This window comes from Lissotriton helveticus, chromosome 10, assembly GCF_964261635.1.
Source record: "Lissotriton helveticus chromosome 10, aLisHel1.1, whole genome shotgun sequence".
Taxonomy (NCBI): Eukaryota; Metazoa; Chordata; class Amphibia; order Caudata; family Salamandridae; genus Lissotriton; species Lissotriton helveticus.
Window position 1 is genome coordinate 821,031,713 of NC_136071.1, and position 20,005 is coordinate 821,051,717.

Here is a 20,005-nt window from a genome sequence, read left to right on the forward strand (position 1 = left end):
TCCATCCCCTCCATCGATCCATCCATCCCCTCCATCGATCCATCCATCCATCCCCTCCATCGATCCATCGATCCATCCCCTCCATCGATCCATCTTCATCCATCCCACTCCATCCATCCATCTTCATCCATCCCACTCCATCCATCCATCCCCCCACTCCATCCATCCATCCCCCCACTCCATCCATCCATTAATCCATCCATCCATCCATCCATCCCCCCACTCCATCCATCCATCCATCCCATTCCATCCATCCATCCATCCATCCCACTCCATACATCCCCCCCGCTCCATCCATCCATCCATTCACCCTGCTCCATCCAGCCCTCCCTGCCCCACACTCCATCCCTGCCCCGCCCCACACTCCATCCCTCCCCTGCCCCACACTCCTTCCCTCCCCCGCCCCACACTCCATCCCTCCCCCGGCCCACACTCCATCCCTCGCCCACACTCCACCCCTTGCCCACACTCCATCCCTCGCCCACACTCCATCCCTCGCCCACACTCCATCCCTCGCCCACACTCCATCCCTCGCCCACACTCCATCCCTCGCCCACACTCCATCCCTCGCCCACACTCCATCCCTCGCCCACACTCCATCCCTCGCCCTCTTGCCCTGCCTCTATCTCTCGCCCTCCCTCTATCTATCTTTCGCCCTCCCTCTATCTATCGCCCTCACTATCCATCGCATCACCACAGCATCACTCAGGGGCATCACAACATCACTATGCGCTACCAGAGCATCACTGAACGCCACAGCATCACTCGTCGCCGCCACAACATCATTCAGAGCCACCACAGCATCAATCTGTGCAACCATTCAACAACAACTGATTCAAATATGTTCTCTCAATGTTTCAAACTTTATTAGAAATGTCACAAAAAAATGTTACTATTTCACTTCTGTTCTTGTATTTTCATCACAATAAAATACACTAAACATAATCTTCCAAAAAGTTATTTGCAAAAGTTTAAGCTATTGCCATTATAAATTACAATAACTTTTATTTAAGTATTAAATATTGAAAAAAATACAACCCATTGTTATTTTTAATATTAATACATCTAAGTCATGTAAATACAACACATATTGCATTACAAATGCTATAGGTGTCACGTTTGCAAAAGTTAACACTATTGGCATTGTAAATGACAAAGTTATTAATTTCGCTATTTTCAAAACAAAAACATAAATAAAAAATATGTCATTTACAATACTAATACCTCTAACTTTACTAATGCGAGCCCTATTGCATTGCAAATGCTTGTTGTGCCTTTCTGCCCTCTGTTAGACTCGTTTTTTGTGCTTTCCTGCCCCCTGTTAGACTCGTTTTTTGTGCCCTTCTGCCCTCTGTTAGACTCGTTTTCCCTTGTTTTTCTGCCCTTTTGCGCTCTGTTAGACTCGTTTTTTGTGCCCTTCTGCCCTCTGCATCACCACATCATCACTCAGCGCTACCCCAGCGTCACTCAGCGCTACCCCAGCATCACTCAGCACCACCACATTATCACTCGGCACCACCACATTATCACTCAGCACCACCACATTATCACTCAGCACCACCACAGCATCACTCAGCACCACCACAGCATCACCACAGCACCACTCAGCATCACCACAGCACCACTCAGCGCCACCACAGCATCACTAAGCGCCACCACAGAATCACTCAGCGGCACCACAGCATCACTCAGCACCACCACATTATCACTCAGCACCACCACAGCACCACCACAGCATCACTCCTCAGCACAACCACAGCATCACTTAGCACCACCACAGCACCACTTAGCACCACCACAGCACCACTCAGCACCACCCAGCATCACTCAGAACCACCCCAGTATCACTCAGCACTACCACAGCACCACTCATCACCACCACAACATCACTCAGCGCCACCCCAGAATCAATCTGCGCAACAATTCAACAACAACTGGTTCAAATATGTTCTCTCAATGTTTCAAGCTTTATTACAAATGTCACAAAAAGATGTTAATATTTCACTTCTGTTTTTCGTCACAATAAAATACACTGAACATAATCTTCACAAAAGTTATTTACAAAAGTTTAAGCTATTGCCATTATAAATTACAATCACTTTTATTTAAGTATTAATTATTTTAAAAAATTAAAAGTCATTGTAATTTGTAATATCAATACATCTAAGTCACGTAAATACAAAACATGTTGCATTACAAATGCTATAGGTGTCACATTTGCGAAAGTTATAACTATTGGCATTGTAAATGACAAAGCTATTAATTTAGCTATTTTCAAAACCAACACATAAATAAAAAAAAATCATTTACAAGACCAATAGCTCAAACTTTCCTAATGCGAGACCTATTGCATTGCAAATGCTTGTTATATTTCTAACCTATTCCCTTCCCTGTTTCGAGAGCAAAAGGACAACTCTTATCCTTCGGGACCCAAATGTGAACCTTTTTCAATACAGTTCCTGTGCCATTAATGCTGTATGCACACTGTTGCCAGACTGGGCTACCCAAGTGTTTTAAGTGTTGACTGTTTGTCAAAAATACTGGATCTATGAAATATTCATCAACCTGGATCAGGGAGTGTGCTGAAATCGGGGTTGTCCTCTACTTACAGCTGGAAATTAGAGTGTGAGATTTTAAATTTGGAGTCTTTCATCTAGCAGGGAACCCTAGAGTGATTGCATTAAGTGAAATCAGGATCCCGGGAAGTTGCCTGTCCTATTAAGTTATTACACGTAGGCATAAGTGTGTTGGTGATAATTATAATGGACCTGTGCAATAATTCTCTGAGATCCATTTCAGTTCCGTTGAGTTGGGAGCACACAATCATCACACCTATCATAAAAAAATACAACGGGTAAGATGTTGGAGACGCATGTGGAGGCATTCTCTCCATATTCTTATAATCCAATAAGACCTTGGCTGCTCAGGATAGTTTCAGAGCTGTGCACACCACTGAGCCACCTTTGATATTAGTGGTGGAATAGAGAGAAGGTGTAGTTTGTATAATGAAGGTTATGCAGCCTTCATACCGTTAGATCTTTTGACTGCCTTTGACACCCTTTTTCAAGGCAATCTGCGAGCTACTGGTAGCTCACGATCGACGCGTTGGAGACTCCTGTGCTAGAGGATGCCAAAGCATGTATTTAGGATATCTAGTGGCCTGAATCCTCCCCGCTATCAATAAACATAATTTTTACAACAGGTTTTAGTCTTAACCTCCGATTGATGTGTTAGCATTGGCATGCGTTTCAGAAACCTTTTGATATAGAAGTATGAAATGTTTACTCTGGATTGTTTTCTGTTCTGAATTACATAATAGGGGCATCACTCTATGCTTTTGGACACTTTGTGTTAGTTTCTTCCAATTGCCTGGACTCAGTGAAATACATCAGGTGTTGTTTTTATTCAATTCCAAAGAGTTTGGATAGTGTTTCGCAATTTAAAAGCTGTAATACTCTGCTTAGAATGGATAATGTGTATGTCTTTTTTTGGCTTGCTTTTGACCTCAGATGAAATTTTGCTAATCATTGATTAAAGAGCTTGGTAGAATGCAGATACTTGTCTGGGTACAGTTAGAATGTTGCTGGTGAACTGATGTGTTTAACTTGGAATCCCTTCAGTCAAAGTGGATTCTTCGTAAAGTCTGTTTTCAGGTCTCGCCTACTAGACTTCACATGTGCAGCGAGTTGCGAGACACTGATTGTGCCACCCACGCAAGTAGGCTTTCAAATGTATCTCAGACCTGCCACTTCAGTGTCTGTGAGTGCAGATTTAAACTGCCAGGTTGACTTGGCAAGTGCCCCCACTTGCCAGACCTTAACCTTCCCTTTTCTTACATGTAAGTCACCCCTCAGGTAGGCCCAAGGTACCGCCATGGGCAGGGTGCAGTGTATATCAAAGGTGGGACATGTACTGGTTTGTTTTACATGTTCTGATCGTGAAATACTGTGCATTTTGTTTTTCACTATTGCAAGGACTAGCTCTCCTATAGGTTATCATGGGAGCTGCCTTGAAACATTTTACAAATGTAACTTTCACTTGCAAACAGCTAGACATTTGGAGTTTAAGTTCTCTGAACTCAGAATTTAATAACACACCTTTTACTGAAGGTGGTTTTTAAATTGTGTGTTTAAAAATTCCACTTTTAGAAAATGAGCACTTTCTTGTTTAACATAACATAACATAACATAACATAACATAACATAACATATAACATAACATAACCTGTGTATTTGTAAAGCACACGTTCCCCCATAGGCATCTTGGTGCTGAATAACAGATGTTTGTTGTTACCCAACTCAATGGTACTCATTTTATTGACCTCAAATGGATGAAAAGCTGAGTGGACCCACCAGGATTTGAATCTGTGACCATGAGGTCAAACACAGGCCCCTGCAGTGGGCGCATTAGTCCATTGAGCCATCAGACCCGGTTTAACCATCCTGTGTGCCTCTGCCTGCTTGTGTATTCACTGTTTGGTTAAGACTGACAAAGGCTGTTTGTGCATTCACTTCAGACACTCACATAAAGGAAGCTGAGGTTTGTCCTGCATATGCTGATGAGGCATCCGGTGCTAGAGTGGTGGTAGGAGTCGTTCCTGACGCCTGAATAGGCTGTGGCTGCTCTGCACAATGCTGTCTTCACCTCCTGTAGTGAAACTGGACCAGGGAGGACAGAACTGGCTTTACTGAACAGGAGAGACTTTCTGAACAAAGACTTCAAAGGGAAAAGGGATTATAAGTATTATACCTAAAACCAGAGAACTTTAGATTACTTCTTGAATCAAGAGGAACCTCTGCCAAGGAGAAGAACTGAAGAGCTGTGGGGAGAAGTACTGCCCCTTTGCTGTGTGTTGCTTGGCTGGGTTTGCCAACAGTTGCTGCTTCTGCCAAAGAGAGGACAAAGACTGGACTTTGATGTGAAACCTGCTTCAGCAGAATCTCCAAGTGCTTGTGTGTGCTGGCCTCCTGTTCTGAAGTCTCAGGGACATAAAGACTTCACCTAGAGTCTTTTTGAAGTCCAGTGCTGGGAGTTCTAACCTACCTTTGCGTGCCTATACCAGTTCTGGACCCTTGGAGGATGTTCCTGCTACCGAAAGATCAATGCTTTGCTCATTTTGGGGCAGAATCTTCCCATGCAGCACTGCTGAGTGGGAGAAATTCCAGGCGCACAGCCCTGTGCAGCCGAAGAAATCCATGTAGCGCCTGTCCGCGGCCTGAGAAATCACTGCTCGCCGAGTCCTGTTTACCGATCTCCGAAGTCTGAGATCACCGCATCGGCTTCCACTCAGGTCCTGTTGAGTGGTTAAAGGAAGCAACACATCACCAGTCCGCGGCTATAGAAATTCATGCAATGCCTGAATTTTCTCATGCATCCACCTGTGCGACAAGTTTTTTCGATGAAACACCTCCCCTAATTGCAGAATCGCCTGGGAAATAAATGCATCACTTCCCCCTACAATCTAGATTTGACGCATCACTTCTGTATGCCGCAGAACTGTCACCTCGCCTCCCCAAGGACTCAGGAACTGACGCATCACTGTGTTTTTTGACGTTTTCCTTCTCTGCGGCTGTTTTGCCTTGTGGATTTTGACACATTTGAGGTACTTTGCGTAAAAATCATGCTTCCATAGATTACTATGGACAGATTTGCTTGAACTCATTTAAAAGTCATATCTTGAGTTGTGTATGTTTGATTTTTGTAATTTGGTCTAGTTTGGTTTCGATAAAGATACTTTGGGCTAAATGCCTCAAAGGGTTTTTCCCATTGTGTGTCTATGGGAAAATGTGCTCATGCATATGGCCCTTTATTTTTCGAAACTGGTGTGGCATCCATTTGTAATGTTTTCACTGTGTTACTGTGTGTTTTATGTACAAATACCTTACACATTGCCTCTGAGATAAGCCTGCCTGCTCGTGCCAATCAACCAAGGGGGTGAGCAGAGTGTGTGATCCCCTTACCCTGACTAGAAGGAATGGTCCATGCTTCGACAGGGTGCAAACCACTGCCAACTAGAGACCCTATTTCTAACAATTATTAACTTACAGAGGTGGGTTATTGGAACATATTTGCGAGTGCAAATAAAATATAAGTGTATGGGCCCAAAGTTTTTCTGATGAGCCAGCTGCCAGCGCTGCTGAATCCTGAGTTGTTGACAACCAGTTCTGACTAGATTTGATTCCGTCTCATATCTAGTTCTTCCACACCCTACATTGTCTCCCTCCATACCTCTTTATTGCAGGCTCTTTTTCATTCCTGCTTTCTCTTCTTCTCTTATTTTTTCCTCTTTCTCATTTCTCCCCTTTAACTTTTTACTTCTCTGGCTCAAAGTTCGATGATGGCAAATAAGCCCTGGTCCTGGAAAATAAGTACTGGTGTCCAATACCCCCAAACAACACCACAAACTAAGCACTTAGATTATGCTAGCAATTAAGCACATATGTCTTCGCCTGCAACCTTATAGAAGTCTTGCTCAACAAATTTAATGGTAACAAGCATTGGAAAAGCCAACATGCCTGGCTTTGACTGCCAGCCTTTTGGCTTTGTCAATGCTTGCTTTGCTTTGTCAAGTTTTTGATAAAACGTTATTCTTGGTGGAACTACTGGCCCAAAAAACCCCAAACATAGGTTAAAAGCAAAAAATATTTTTTTTTCTCAAAAAGCACACACTGCAATAGTAGTCCTTAGCACTGAAGGGAACTACACCTGTGTGTGCACAGATGTGCTTGTTGTGAAAGAACAGGATGTGGTCCCTCACAGTGATGCTAGCCAATTACTGAAATCAGTTGACTCATTGTCCTATGGTGTATTCTGCAGTGAGTGAAAGAACATGGAAAAATGACACTACAACAGATGCTGAGAGCCCTAGAAGTAAAAAAAAAAAATATATTACCTACTGGCGGTCGCCAGTAGGTATATATAGGTAGGATTTTTTCTCTATGGGATTTTTGAAAATTCTATGTCTAATAACTTTGGCGTTTGTGGACGGAATTGGCTGAAATGTTCAGGAAAATGGAACATTTTGTTTCTGAGCAGCCCCTGAAAATTTGGGGGGGGTTCGTCAAGGGGGGGCCGAGCAAAAAAGGGGGGTCCCAAAACGTGTTTTTAACATTGAGTTTCCCATAGGGCGGTTGGCCTCACTTTTAGCTCGAACGGCTGAATGGATTTGCACGAAACTTGGCAAAATTGTAGGGACTGGTAGCCCGATGTGCCTTTTGTAGGTCTCAATATATGTGCTTCAGTGGATTTTGAGAAATTAACGTTCAAAAAAAGATATATATCTGTAACAGCGGACCGGGCAGCGCTCCGCTACGCGTACTTTTCGCGCAACGGAGCTTTGTGAAGCGAAGCTGATTGGTTCTCCGGCGTCTGTCAACATTCCAAACAGTCCGTAGCGGCCGCCATCTTGTCTCTCGGTAGGATCGAGAGACAAGAGGAGGCCAAAGCGAAGGGGCAAATGACCATAAGGGGGCATAGTAGATCCTCGCTGACCCTCTAGGTTTGATGTGGAGGTTTTAAAAGGGTCCCGCGGGGCAAAAAAAAAAAATAATAATAATAATCGAACGGCTGAATGGATTTGCACGAAACTTGGCAAAATTGTAGGGACTGGTAGCCCGATGTGCCTTTTGTAGGTCTCAATATATGTGCTTCAGTGGATTTTGAGAAATTAACGTTCAAAAAAAGATATATATCTGTAACAGCGGACCGGGCAGCGCTCCGCTACGCGTACTTTTCGCGCAACGGAGCTTTGTGAAGCGAAGCTGATTGGTTCTCCGGCATCTGTCAACATTCCAAACAGTCCGTAGCGGCCGCCATCTTGTCTCTCGGTAGGATCGAGAGACAAGAGGAGGCCAAAGCGAAGGGGCAAATGACCATAAGGGGGCATAGTAGATCCTCCTTGACCTCTTAGGTTTGATGTGGAGGTTTTAAAAGGGCCCCGCGGGGCAAAAAAATAATAATAATAATAATCGAACGGCTGAATGGATTTGCACGAAACTTGGCAAAATTGTAGGGACTGGTAGCTCGATGTGCCTTTGCTAGGTCTCAATATATGTGCTTCAGTGGATTTTGAGAAATTAACGTTCAAAAACAAGATATATATCTGTAACAGCGCTCCGCTTCGCGGAGATAAAATTATATCTGTATTACCTAGCTGTTGCTAACACCAGTTAGCGACGGCTAGTAGGAGATAGCGACCATCTTGGGCCCCACTTTGCATGTGAGTGATATTTATCACTAATGACATGCAAAGTGGGCGTGCCAAGATGTTAGCGACTGGAAACAGTCGCTAACATCGCTATCTCCTATTATCAACTTTTGGAAATATTCGAGATAAGCGCGAATATCTCCAAAAAGTAGCACCTGCCCTGAGCAGTTCTTAGCCATGTTATCCAATGGGAGGTGGATAACATGGCTAAGAGCATTAGCTCGGTAATGCATGAATATCGCTGAGTTTTCAGCGATATTAATGCATTGCGGTCGTTTATTATCGTATTTGCGATAAACCTTGATAATAGCAAGGTTTATCTGCGATAATTTCTGACGATGCTTAGTGGTAAAAAAATCGTTGCTAAGCATCGTTAGGGATAAATATCGCTTAACTTTGGTAATATGCCCCAACGTCTGTTAACGTTCGATTCGAAGGAAATCAGGAAGTGTTGAAAAACATTGTCTGCGCCATCTTGTCTTTTTTCAAATGCCACACTTTTGTCGTGCACGGCAGCCATTTTAGATGCCTTGACCAGACCCACTCTCTGCAAGCTGTCGATCCTTAGCATGGCTCCCCACCCTCGCAAGCATCTCCCCCAGGCAGTGGTCACCCCCGCTTTCTGTCTTATGCATGGGTAATAAACCTCCCCCCATCTGCGCTGCTCTTCCCTGAGAATCACACCCTGTGCCCGCCCGACACCTCCCTTTCGCCCTATTCACTACCGCACCCTCTGACACTCCTCTTCCTCTGTGTCCGATTGTCCAGGCCGGTCCTAGGCTATCAGCTAGCCCTGCAGATGTAGTTTATGGCCCCAGCTGTAAAGAATCACCCCTCTTCAAAGGAGTTATAGTAGATCAAGGCCCACACTCGATGAGATTCGTCACAGCAGAAGCGTTCCTATTATCTGAAAACCATCCTGTATTGTGATTGGGGAGGGGACCGAGCCTGAAGCGGAAGATTCCAGGGATGACTCTTTGTACATCAAAGTTTTTACAATTATGTGTCACATTAAAAATATATAGCACTCCGACAAAGTAGTAAGATTATAAAACTTTAATAATTTATAAATATATACAAGAAAACAAAAATAGTAATAACATATAAACATTTTTAGGGAAAAACAACGAAGTAGCAGTCGGCTGTGCGAATAGTCCCAACGCAGCACAACGTCCAGATTTCCGGCATGGGGCGTCGCGGGGGGTGGGTCATCAGTAGCAAACTGTTGTGCGAATAGTTCCAAGGCAGCAGAACGCGCTGAAATCTAGATGACACGAAAGTGATGTCTAGTAAGTTGCCACCCAGCAAATAACGGCGTGGGGCGTCGCGGGGGGTGGGTCATCAGTAGCAAACTGTTGTGCGAATAGTTCCAAGGCAGCAGAACGATGGCACCAAGGTGATGTCCAGTAAGTTGCCGCACTGGTTTTGGTATCCTACAATGCTGCTCCGAATAACGGCGTGGGGCGCCCCGGGGGAGGCGGCGTGAACGGGCTTCTCCAGGTGGAGTGTCATCTGTTGTAGTGGGGCGCCCCTTTACCGTTTCAGTTGCCATTCCGTCCGTTTTTGGTCCACTATGTCAAAAGCCGCAATTCAGCTGAGTTGCGCCCACTCTTGCGGTGCAGCGATAGGCGGCTGTCACAGGACTCTCAAAATGGCGGCAGGCTCTTTCCTTTTTGGGCCTGGTCCACTGAAATGGCCCTGGGACACCTTGGAAATCGGACGCTTGTCTGCTAGGTCTTGGACCCCATTCTCGAAAGCGTCCCCTCCGCCTTGAGGATTTATCAAAAGTTTTGGGGGCCCCCGACTCCTGTAGGCTTCTGGTGGGGAGCGGTTGCCATGATTGCTCGCGGAATGACCACGACGGAGCTACGAGATGGTGGTGCTCTCATGCTGACGCCAGCTTCAGTCTGAAACATCCAGAAACAAGGTGGGGCTTTCATCGTTTGGGAAAAAAAAAAAGTTTTCATCCAATGAAAAGTGTTGTTTTTAGGTCATATGATCAAGCCTTCCATCATTAGGAAACCAAAAGTAAAATGAACCAATGAAAAGTTTTATAAACAAGTCACATGACCTGTTATGCGGCATAGGGTATAAAATGCGGAGAAAATACGTTGGCACGTGAGGCGGCGTCAGTAGCGGACCGATGTGCGAATAGGCCGAAGGCAACACAACGCGCCAAGATCCGGATGGCACCGAGGTGGTGTCCAGCAAGTTGCAGCACTGGTGTGGCCATCCTATAATGCTGAAAGTCGGCGTGGGGCGCCCCGTTGGCCTGTGAGTTTGCGTCAGTAGCGGACCGATGTGCGAATAGGCCGAAGGCAGCACAACGCGCCAAGATCCGGATGGCACCGAGGTGGTGTCTAGTAAGTTGCCGCACTGGTGTGGCCATCCTACAATGTTGAAAGTCGGCGTGGGGCGCCCCGTTGGCCTGTGAGATGGCGGCAGTAGCGGACCGATGTGCGAATGGGGCCAAAGGCAGCGCAACAATATTTTCGGAATAGAAGACACCACAAGGCGCTGAGATGCCAAGATCCGGATGGCACCGAGGTGGTGTCTAGCAAGTTGTGGCACTGGTGTGGCCATCCTACAATGGTAAAAGTCGGCGTGGGGCGCCCTGTTGGCCTGTGAGATGGTGTCAGTAGCGGACTGATGTGCGAATGGGGCCAAAGGCAGCGCAACAATATTTTCTGAAGAGAATACACCACAAGGCGCTGAGATGCCAAGATCCGGATGGCACCGAGGTGATGTCTAAGTTGCGGACCGATGTGCGAATGGGGTCAAAGGCAGCGCAACAATATTTTCTGTATGGAAGATACCACTAGGCGTTGAGATGCCAAGATCCGGATGGTACCGAGGTGATGTCTAGCAAGTTGCTGTACTGGTGTGGTCATCCTACAATGCTGAAACTCGGCGTGGGGCGCCCTATTAGCCTGTGAGATGGCGTCAGTAGCGGACCGATGTGTGAATGGGGCAAAGGTAGCGCAAGAATATTTTCTGAATAGAAGACACCACAAGGCGCTGAGATGCCAAGATCCGGATGGCACCGAGGTGGTGTCTAGTAAGGTGCACTGGTGTGGTCATCCTACAATGCTGAAACTCGGCGTGGGGCGCCCGATTAGTCTGTGAGATGGCGTCAGTAGCGGACCGATGTGCGAATAGGCCGAAGGCAGCACAACGCGCCAAGATCCGGATGTCACCGTGGTGGTTTCATAGTTGAGAGGCACTTCATCTGCAGTGGGGCGCCGAGATCCGGATGGCACCGAGGTGATGTCTAGCAAGTTGCTGTACTGGTGTGGCCATCCTACAATGCTGATAGTCGGCGTGGGGCGCCCCGTTGGCCTGTGAGATGGTGTCAGTAGCAGACCGATGTGCGAATGGGGCCAAAGGCAGCGCAACAATATTTTCTGATTTGAAGACACCACAAGGCGCTGAGATGCAAGATCCGGATGGCACCGAGGTGGTGTCTAGCAAGTTGTGGCACTGGTGTGGCCATCCTACAATGGTAAAAGTCGGCGTGGGGCGCCCTGTTGGCCTGTGAGATGGTGTCAGTAGTGGACCGATGTGCGAATGGGGACAAAGGCAGCGCAACAATATTTTCTGACTGACACCACAAGGCGCTGAGATGCCAAGATCCGGATGGCACCGAGGTGATGTCTAGCAAGTTGCTGTACTGGTGTGGCCATCCTACAATGGTAAAAGTCGGCGTGGGGCGCCCTGTTGGCCTGTGAGATGGTGTCAGTTGCAGACCGATGTGCGAATGGGGCCAAAGGCAGCGCAACAATATTTTCTACAATATTTTCGGAATAGAAGACACCACAAGGCGCTGAGATGCCAAGATCCGGATGGCACCGAGGTGATGTCTAGCAAGTTGCTGTACTGGTGTGGCCATCCTACAATGGTAAAAGTCGGCGTGGGGCGCCCTGTTGGCCTGTGAGATGGTGTCAGTTGCGGACCGATGTGCGAATGGGGCCAAAGGCAGCGCAACAATATTTTCTGTATGGAAGATACCACTAGGCGTTGAGATGCCAAGATCCGGATGGCACCGAGGTGATGTCTAGCAAGTTGCTGTACTGGTGTGGTCATCCTACAATGCTGAAACTCGGCGTGGGGCGCCCCATTAGCCTGTGAGATGGCGTCAGTAGCGGACCGATGTGTGAATGGGGCAAAGGTAGCGCAAGAATATTTTCTGAAGAGGAGACACTACAAGGGGCTGAGATTCGGTTACCACCGAGGTGATGTCTAGCAAGTTGCCGCACTGGTGTGGCCATCCTACAATACTGCTCCGAATAACGGCGTGGGGTGCCCGAAGGGGGGGGGGGGGGAGGCGGCGTGAACGGGCCTTCCCAGGTGGAGGCTCGTCTGCTGTAGTGGGGCGCCCCTTTACCGTTTCAGTTGCCATTCAGCTGAGTTTCGGCTGCTCTTGATGCTACAGCGACAGGCGGCTGCAACAGGACTCTCAAAATGGCGGCCTGTTCTTTGGATTTGGGCCTGGTCCACTAAAATGGCCCTGGGACACCTTAGAACTCGGACGCTCGATTTTTTTTTCCTTTCTTGTACATGCAAAAAAAGGTAAATGTCCGGTACGTTACACGCTTCATCTGCCACGATGAACTCTCCAGAGGAACCGAAAAAAAATATAGTTATGGTAACTATACCATGCATCGTCATATGGAGAGGTGGCACCAATTAATTATAGTGCTGCATAAAAGAGAGATTTGGAGGAGAACCCCTGACCTGCTAGTACATTCATCAAAGAAGTGGCACTGACAGCATCAGAGGCAAGGGAAACGGTCCCAAATATTTAGAAGAACTTTGGAAAGATTAAAATGACATGTTTAGATTGTGGCAAATTAATTTCATGTGGACAGATGAGTGTTACTCTAATAAATACAGCATATGAACATCATCATAGTCGAGGGTTGGTAGAGACATTTTGACTATATCCTGGACCTGCCCGTCCTCGCCCAAAATGGCGCCGGAATAAATGGGACTCGTAACTCCTTGTTGTGTACTGGTTGCAGAACCTTGAAATCACGAGATACGTATGCAGTTTTGAAGCACATGGCGGGCGGGGACGAGAATTGATTGAATATTTCGACATCCCTATTGATATTGAGTTCTGATGTGTTATTGATTACTGTACTATTCAAAGTTCGAATTAACGTCACCCATGGTACTTGCCCGCAAATGTATATGTAGATAATTTTATTGTAACTGGCCCTGTCGTATTTTAATTATAAAATGTACGTCCACCGATTCCGTAACTGTTAGACACCTTAGTTCTTGCAACCTAATGGCCCGCCCGTTACGTTCCTCTACAGTGTAAATGTCTACTCATCATATACGATTACAGTTTGCTCCGTGGCCGGCCCACGTGGTTATAGGCTCGTATTTGTATAATGAAATTTTCACAATAAAGGTTTTTAAAAGAAAACATGGTAGTAGTATATACATTGGTAAAGTTTTTAATAATAGTCACTGTTTTAGAATCATTAAAAGGCAAGTGAAATAAAGCAGACCAATTACATGAAGGGTAAAAGGTATAATACGAAGGAACGCAGTAAAGATAAATGGTCAAGGGCTGTTGTGTTTTCTACTCCTGCAACATAAAGTGATCGATAAGAATCTCATATTCAGGCGTATCGGCGACTAAGACAGCAGGTCGACCCTCTTTTGCTCAACGGCTCCGTCATGGGACGAAGAAACGCTCTTTTTCTCGAAAAAAGAATATATTTTACTTGCAGGACAGTTGTAAATTTTCCGGGAAAGTACATTAGCCTGGAACATTATAACATATATTTAAGAAAAAATAATGTTCGGAAGTAATAAAAAGCGTAATTTTTAGGTCATATGACCAAGCCTTTCATCATTAGAATAAGAAAAGTAAAATGAACCAATGAAAAGTTTTATTAACAAGTCACATGACTTGTTATGCTTACGTTACGCGCTGCGCGCCCCGGATGACTTCCGGATGCGCTAACGCGGCGCGTCATATGACGCATTACGCGACAACGCAGGTCCAGAATATAGTCAAAATGTCTCCACCAACCAGCGGTCGGAACACAACCCCTTTCAGCAGGCTAAATAGTTCTGTTAAATGACAACAGAAGGGACAGGCAACAAGAACCATCAGTCAAAGAGGGGAGGGCTAGTTCTTCTCTACCGGGTTACATTGGGGCGCTACCGGAACTGATCGAATTGGTAGTCTACAGTGTTTCTGGATGTTTCAGACTGAAGCTGGGGTTAGCATGAGAGCAGCACCATTTCGTAGCTCCGTCGTGGCCATTCCGCAACCAATCATGGCAGCCGCTCTTTATCGTTATTTTGGGCGGGGTGGGTGGCGGAGCCGAGCTGTTTTGCAGCCATCATTGTGTGGAGTTCAGTTCATCTCACTAGTTTTGTATTTGTCATGAGGGGTTGTTCCTAATGTTTCTATTTTAGCGAGGTCAAAAAGAGATCCCATTAGTGGCCTACTGATTTTGCTCGATTCCTTTTCTTTTTTTTTTTTACACGATTTTTCGTTATCTGCAAAGACTAAACAGAGTTCACATTCACCGTTATAGTAGAGCTTACTATAACATGTGTCCCTGCCATGCACTGTTTATGACCTGACATATTACATCACTCATGATGTCACCTTATATCACTTTTTTTTTTTACTTCAGGACAGGGGATTAAGTCCCGTTTTGGCTGCCAGCAACATTGTCTGATGTTGCTGGAAGCAAATCAGAGTGCTCGCTCCTGCGTGAGTCTGACTAATGCCGGAGAGAATTGGCCAATAGAGCATTGGGCAAATAAGAATGCTCTTTTTTTTTTAAGTTTCTCGAGTGTTTCACAGACCCAACCATCCAGATATGCAAATATTGTAGACCCTTAATTTCCAAATAACTACTGACAGGTTTACATCACATCAGAAAAAGCGCAATCTGTGAACTAAGATCTAGTTTCTTGTCAAATTTGCTGCAATTCTGTTCAGCAGTTTTTTCAGTAGAGCTTCTTAAAGAAGTCTAGGAGAAATATATATATATATATATATATATATATATATATATATATATATATATATATATATAATTTAGTAACATTAAAAGGTCTAACAATAAATCTAAAAATAGTCTTTCAGAAATATATGTATGGCCAAGTTACCTGAGCAAGTTTCTTGCAATCTGTGTGACAGTGATAACAGCTCTGGCTTATTCTTGTTATGCACATCAAACTTGCTTTATTTAATGTTCTTGCCAAGAGAAGGAGAGAGCGACTGTTTGAATACGATGATGAATGGCAATTTCCCACCGGGACCTCGGTGTACCGTAATTGTGTTATTTTCAGGAAAATGTCAGCCTCTAGTTGTTTAAAGCCAGCACTTAAATGAAATACGCCACTTTTATCACGCTGCAGAAACCAAACACTTGTTAAAACCCAAAAGGATTTAAAAATCATATCCCAATATTTGCTCAAGTGGTGCGGTCAGGGTAAAAACTCTCAGGTGCACCAGGCATGCACTTAACATTCCGCCTAGGGGGTTCTTTACTTTCACCTCCAAGAACTGCTTTATTGCTAAAATGTTTCCTGTGACCTCCTGACCTTGGTCTTCCCCTTCGGTACATAATAAATTCCAGAGGCCCGCAAGAGGAAATAGCGTCGTTTCCAGGATTTCTTTCCGTCTTCCCTCAAGTGCAGGGCTCCTTCAATCTCTGGCACAATGACGGAGGTTCCACAGAAGCTTTCCTGCACGACAAAAAAAACACGAGGGGTTAAGAGCATTGGTGGCAATACACAGAAATCACTCAAACGGTTGGCAGTGCCCTGTGAAGATGCAGAAGCAAAAGTGAATAAAAACGGACATATTTGTACACCTGGTAAATAGGCGATGAGACTCAGGAATTAGGAAACAGCGACTAAATGGAAATAGTTTCATAACTGCTAACAGAAATTTAGAATAAATTAAAAAGTATTAATTTGCTATTTCATGCCCACAGCACCATATTTGAAAGGATTGTCTTTTTTTCAAAATAATTTTTATCAAAGTTTAGCATATTATAACAGTTTACAGAGGCATATCACAACAGGTGGGTTGGCACAGTTCTTAGTCGATTACAGCATACTACTACGGGGGTTGTGATGCTCTTAAGCACAGCGGCGTAGTGTGGGTTGCCAGCAGGATTGGTAACGCAGGCCCTCTGGAAATGGCCGAAGGGCTGGCAGCCATGTTCTAGCTGTGGGCAGCTTTTTTTGGGCAGCCTGGGGGCTGTCTGTGCTGTAAGGATGCCGCCAGCGGCCCAGTGGGTGCCTGAGTGGCCTGTCCAGAGGCAGATGGGCGGAGGTATCTGTCCCTTTTTCTCACTGGGCTGGCCCATTAATGTATGCTGATTGAGCGGGGGCAGGGGGCCTGAGCAGAGGTGGTCTCACTTGAATTCATGTGTGGCTCTTTTCATAAAACTAAGCTGAGGCAGTGTTTTGTGGAAAGACAATACGCAAATGTGGGCCACTTTTTTTGGTGTGCCTGGGCTGATTTTTGATCCCAATCCAACCCTGGTTGCCAGCGCCCGGGGCTAGGCATGTACTGCGCACCCAACCCATGGACCGTTAGCACTTCCTGAGCCCCTTCCACTTTTCTTTGAAAATTTAGCGCCGCTAAGAATTTTGCACCTGGGGCAACTGCCCCTGTAGCCACGCCCACACTACGCCTCTGCTTAAGCGAACTCGAATATTTACCATACTAACGACTGCCTTTGTTGTACATAGATGTACGATGACCAAGTGTTTACCTGCTTCACAAGCTCCTCTCACGCCTATCCCCTGAAAGTCAACCCAGTAAACCATTATGCCCTAAACACTTGCGTGTTTGAAGTAGGTGTGTGTATAGTTGCAAAGTTATGACACTTGCAACTTGGCAAATGTTTCTGAGCTACATAATATATGAAGTTCTTTAGGTTTATAGGGCAGTTTCAGAAGTGCCAGCAGTGGGCAACTGGTCCTGTAGCTGCATGGAGCAGCAGGTTGACTAGTAATGCTTTGTCCTCAATCAAAGACACCCACTCCAACACTTCCCCTGCACCTCGCACCATCCTCTCAGAAACAGGGGCAGTTTCAGCAGGCCTTTCGGCAGTGGGAAACCATATCTGCTACTAAGAGAAGCAGTAGGGTCACTGGTGCTGCTTAGCAACTGCCCACTTTACCCTGGCACATCCTGACTCTCTCATCATCCTACCCTCAAAATGATCTCTCCTCACTCCTACGTGAGGTGCCTGGTTGCATAATATATCAGCAGGGCCCCTTCCTCCAGTGCTTAATTTGAGCCAGTGGTTTCCGATGCTTGGCACCGACACTTATTTGGCGGCACGGCACTTAATTGCCAGAACCTGCACTTATGACAGTTGCCACATGGTGGCGCTGTTTGTGCAATTTAAAGTTGAGCAGAAAAACTGTTGATTGTTAATTCAATATACAGTCAAAGCAACTAATACCTTTGGCGGCCTTGAACAGTCTTGATTGTCACACTTGTAGCAGTGTGATGGTTAGTAGTTATGAAAGTGCAGTAGCAATGTGTGATGAACACTGTGGTGGCCGGTTTTTATTTTCAGAATGTTGCGCCCTTTCTGGGTTGAATAATGTGGAACTAAGGGCGGACCCCTGTGGGTCTCCACATGAGATCTATAAGACATCTGAGAAGTGGCCGCCTTCCATTATCTGGAGAAAAGAGGACAGCCAGTCTAGGGCACTGTCTCTGATACCTGCCTCCTTCAGTCTGTGGATCATGGTGTTTTAATCCACAGTGTCAAAAGCCACACTAAGGTCAAGTAACAGGATTGCGGCTGCACTCCCCTCATCGAGGATTCCCTTGAGTTCCTCAGTGACCACTAGCAGGGCTGACTCTGTGCTATGCTGCGATCTGAAACCCATTTGGGTCTGATGTAACACCTTATTCTAATCCAGAAACTGGGACAGGGTATGGTTAACATGCTTTCCACAATTTTTCCCAACAGGGGTATTAGTGAGATGGGGCAGTAGTTTCCTGGGTCTGTAGGTCTAAATTGGGTTTCATTAGTAATGGCTGGACTATAGCATGTTTCTATTTTTTTGGAATTATCCAGTGTGCAAGAGATAGCTAAAGAAGTTCTGATGTAGTGGCCAGTGTTGTATTCCCGCCCTGCAGTAGAATGTGTGGAGGAACTGGGTCTTGGCGGGAGCCTGATTTACTGTTCCGCAGGATCATGCTTGTGGTTTCCATACTTAACACCGGGAAATGATCTAATATTGGTCCTGTGGCCTGTCCCTGAGGGTCATTGGTTCCTCGAGGGGCATCTATGCTGTCTGTAAAGTGCTTCCTTGCATAGAGTTATAGTTTTTCCACCTTGTTTTTGAAAAAGGTTGCAAGCTCGTTGCATTTCTCCTTTGAGGATTGTTGAGAGAGGGTCTCCTGTTCTGTGGTAGTTAGGGATCTAAGAACCTTAAAAAGTTCCCTAGAAGAGTTCAGGGCTGAGTTGATTTTTTCCACAAAGTGCTTTGCATGGGCTTGTTTGATTTCATTGTGGTAGTGTCTGATGACCTTCTTATATTGACATTTGATAGTAGGATCATATGTTTTCCTCCAGTTTCTTTTGATTTTTTACATGATTTTTTTCAGTGAGGCTCGAATGTTGTTGAACCATGCAGTTTGGTATGTTGACCCAATCAGACCATATCATATCCGCCTCCGCTACATCATTTCTTTTAATCCTTTTCATCCAATATTTGCACTACAATACGAGTGCAAATGCACGTCTTGGTTTTTTCATAATAAAAGGAATAGAGGTATCCAACACCATGCTATGAAACATGCTGGAAATGTATGTGTCCACGTATTCCTCAAAATAGTTGCACTGTTTTAATTTGCCTTTGTGACCTACTAAGGATATGTTTGTAAAAAGAGGTGCAGGCATAACCATCTGCTGTTTCGTTGGTGACATTCCAGAATGATATTGTTGGTTAAGTCTCCATTTCCTTTTTGATGAGTTTGCACACAGGTTCAAATAACTGTGGCAGTGGGAAAAATGTTGCACAATGCATAAAATTAAAGCACTCCACTCCTTCTGATCTGATTAAAGTGCATCACCATTTGTGCTTTGATGTGATCTTTCTAAAGTTGCAAAAAAGTGATGAATGCAATGATTGAATTATTCTCAGCCACTGGTGATTACTTGGGCTGCTTGCCAGTCCATCGTTATTCTGCACACCATGCACTTCAGTTTGGACTCAGTCATATACACATCTGTCTTCACCCTGATTCAGTGGGAACAGTCCAGCCCAAACTGCCTGGCCAGGTCCTTCCTGGACAAGAACACAAGGAACACAGGACTGGTTTTGACCTAGCTAGAGCTCATTGGTCAGATATAGCGTTGTTCCACAGACACAGTGTACAAGGGACCCACGTCTGGGCATACCCGTTACACCTAGGGCAACACACTAAAGTATACAAAAAAGAGATAGATGGAATGCTGGAAGTAATCTCAGCCTCTGGTAATTACTCTGGCCACATCCCAGGGTATTGCTATTTTGCACACCATGCCACCTCGGTTTGGGCCCCTTTTTAGGTCTCGGCTAGCGTAGGCTGCGCATGCGCAGTCTCGCGGGTGAGATCTTATGTCTCAGAGTAGCGAGGCTTAAACCCCCCCTCTCCTCCATTGGCTGGCCTCCTAAACGGCGGCAAGCCATTGGAGAAGAGGTCTCTGTGACATCATTGTCTCGCTGTAGACCCCGTCCTTTTCGGATTCAGGGGCGTGTTTTTTTCGTTTCGTTCTCTCCTCGAAAAACACGCCC

General features: G+C 45.5%; 1 protein-coding gene across 3 annotated transcripts in view; it reads right to left on the reverse strand.

Annotated features, from left to right (window-relative positions):
* The window catches only part of APBB1IP (amyloid beta precursor protein binding family B member 1 interacting protein), an 812,218-nt gene that overhangs the window by 129,122 nt on the left and 663,091 nt on the right, over positions 1 to 20,005 (reverse strand). For all 3 annotated transcript variants that reach the window (XM_078663434.1, XM_078663435.1, XM_078663436.1), the window contains one exon: positions 15,791 to 15,934. In XM_078663434.1, coding sequence (XP_078519560.1) covers positions 15,791 to 15,934 — 144 coding nt within the window. The remainder of the gene's footprint in view (positions 1 to 15,790; positions 15,935 to 20,005) is intronic.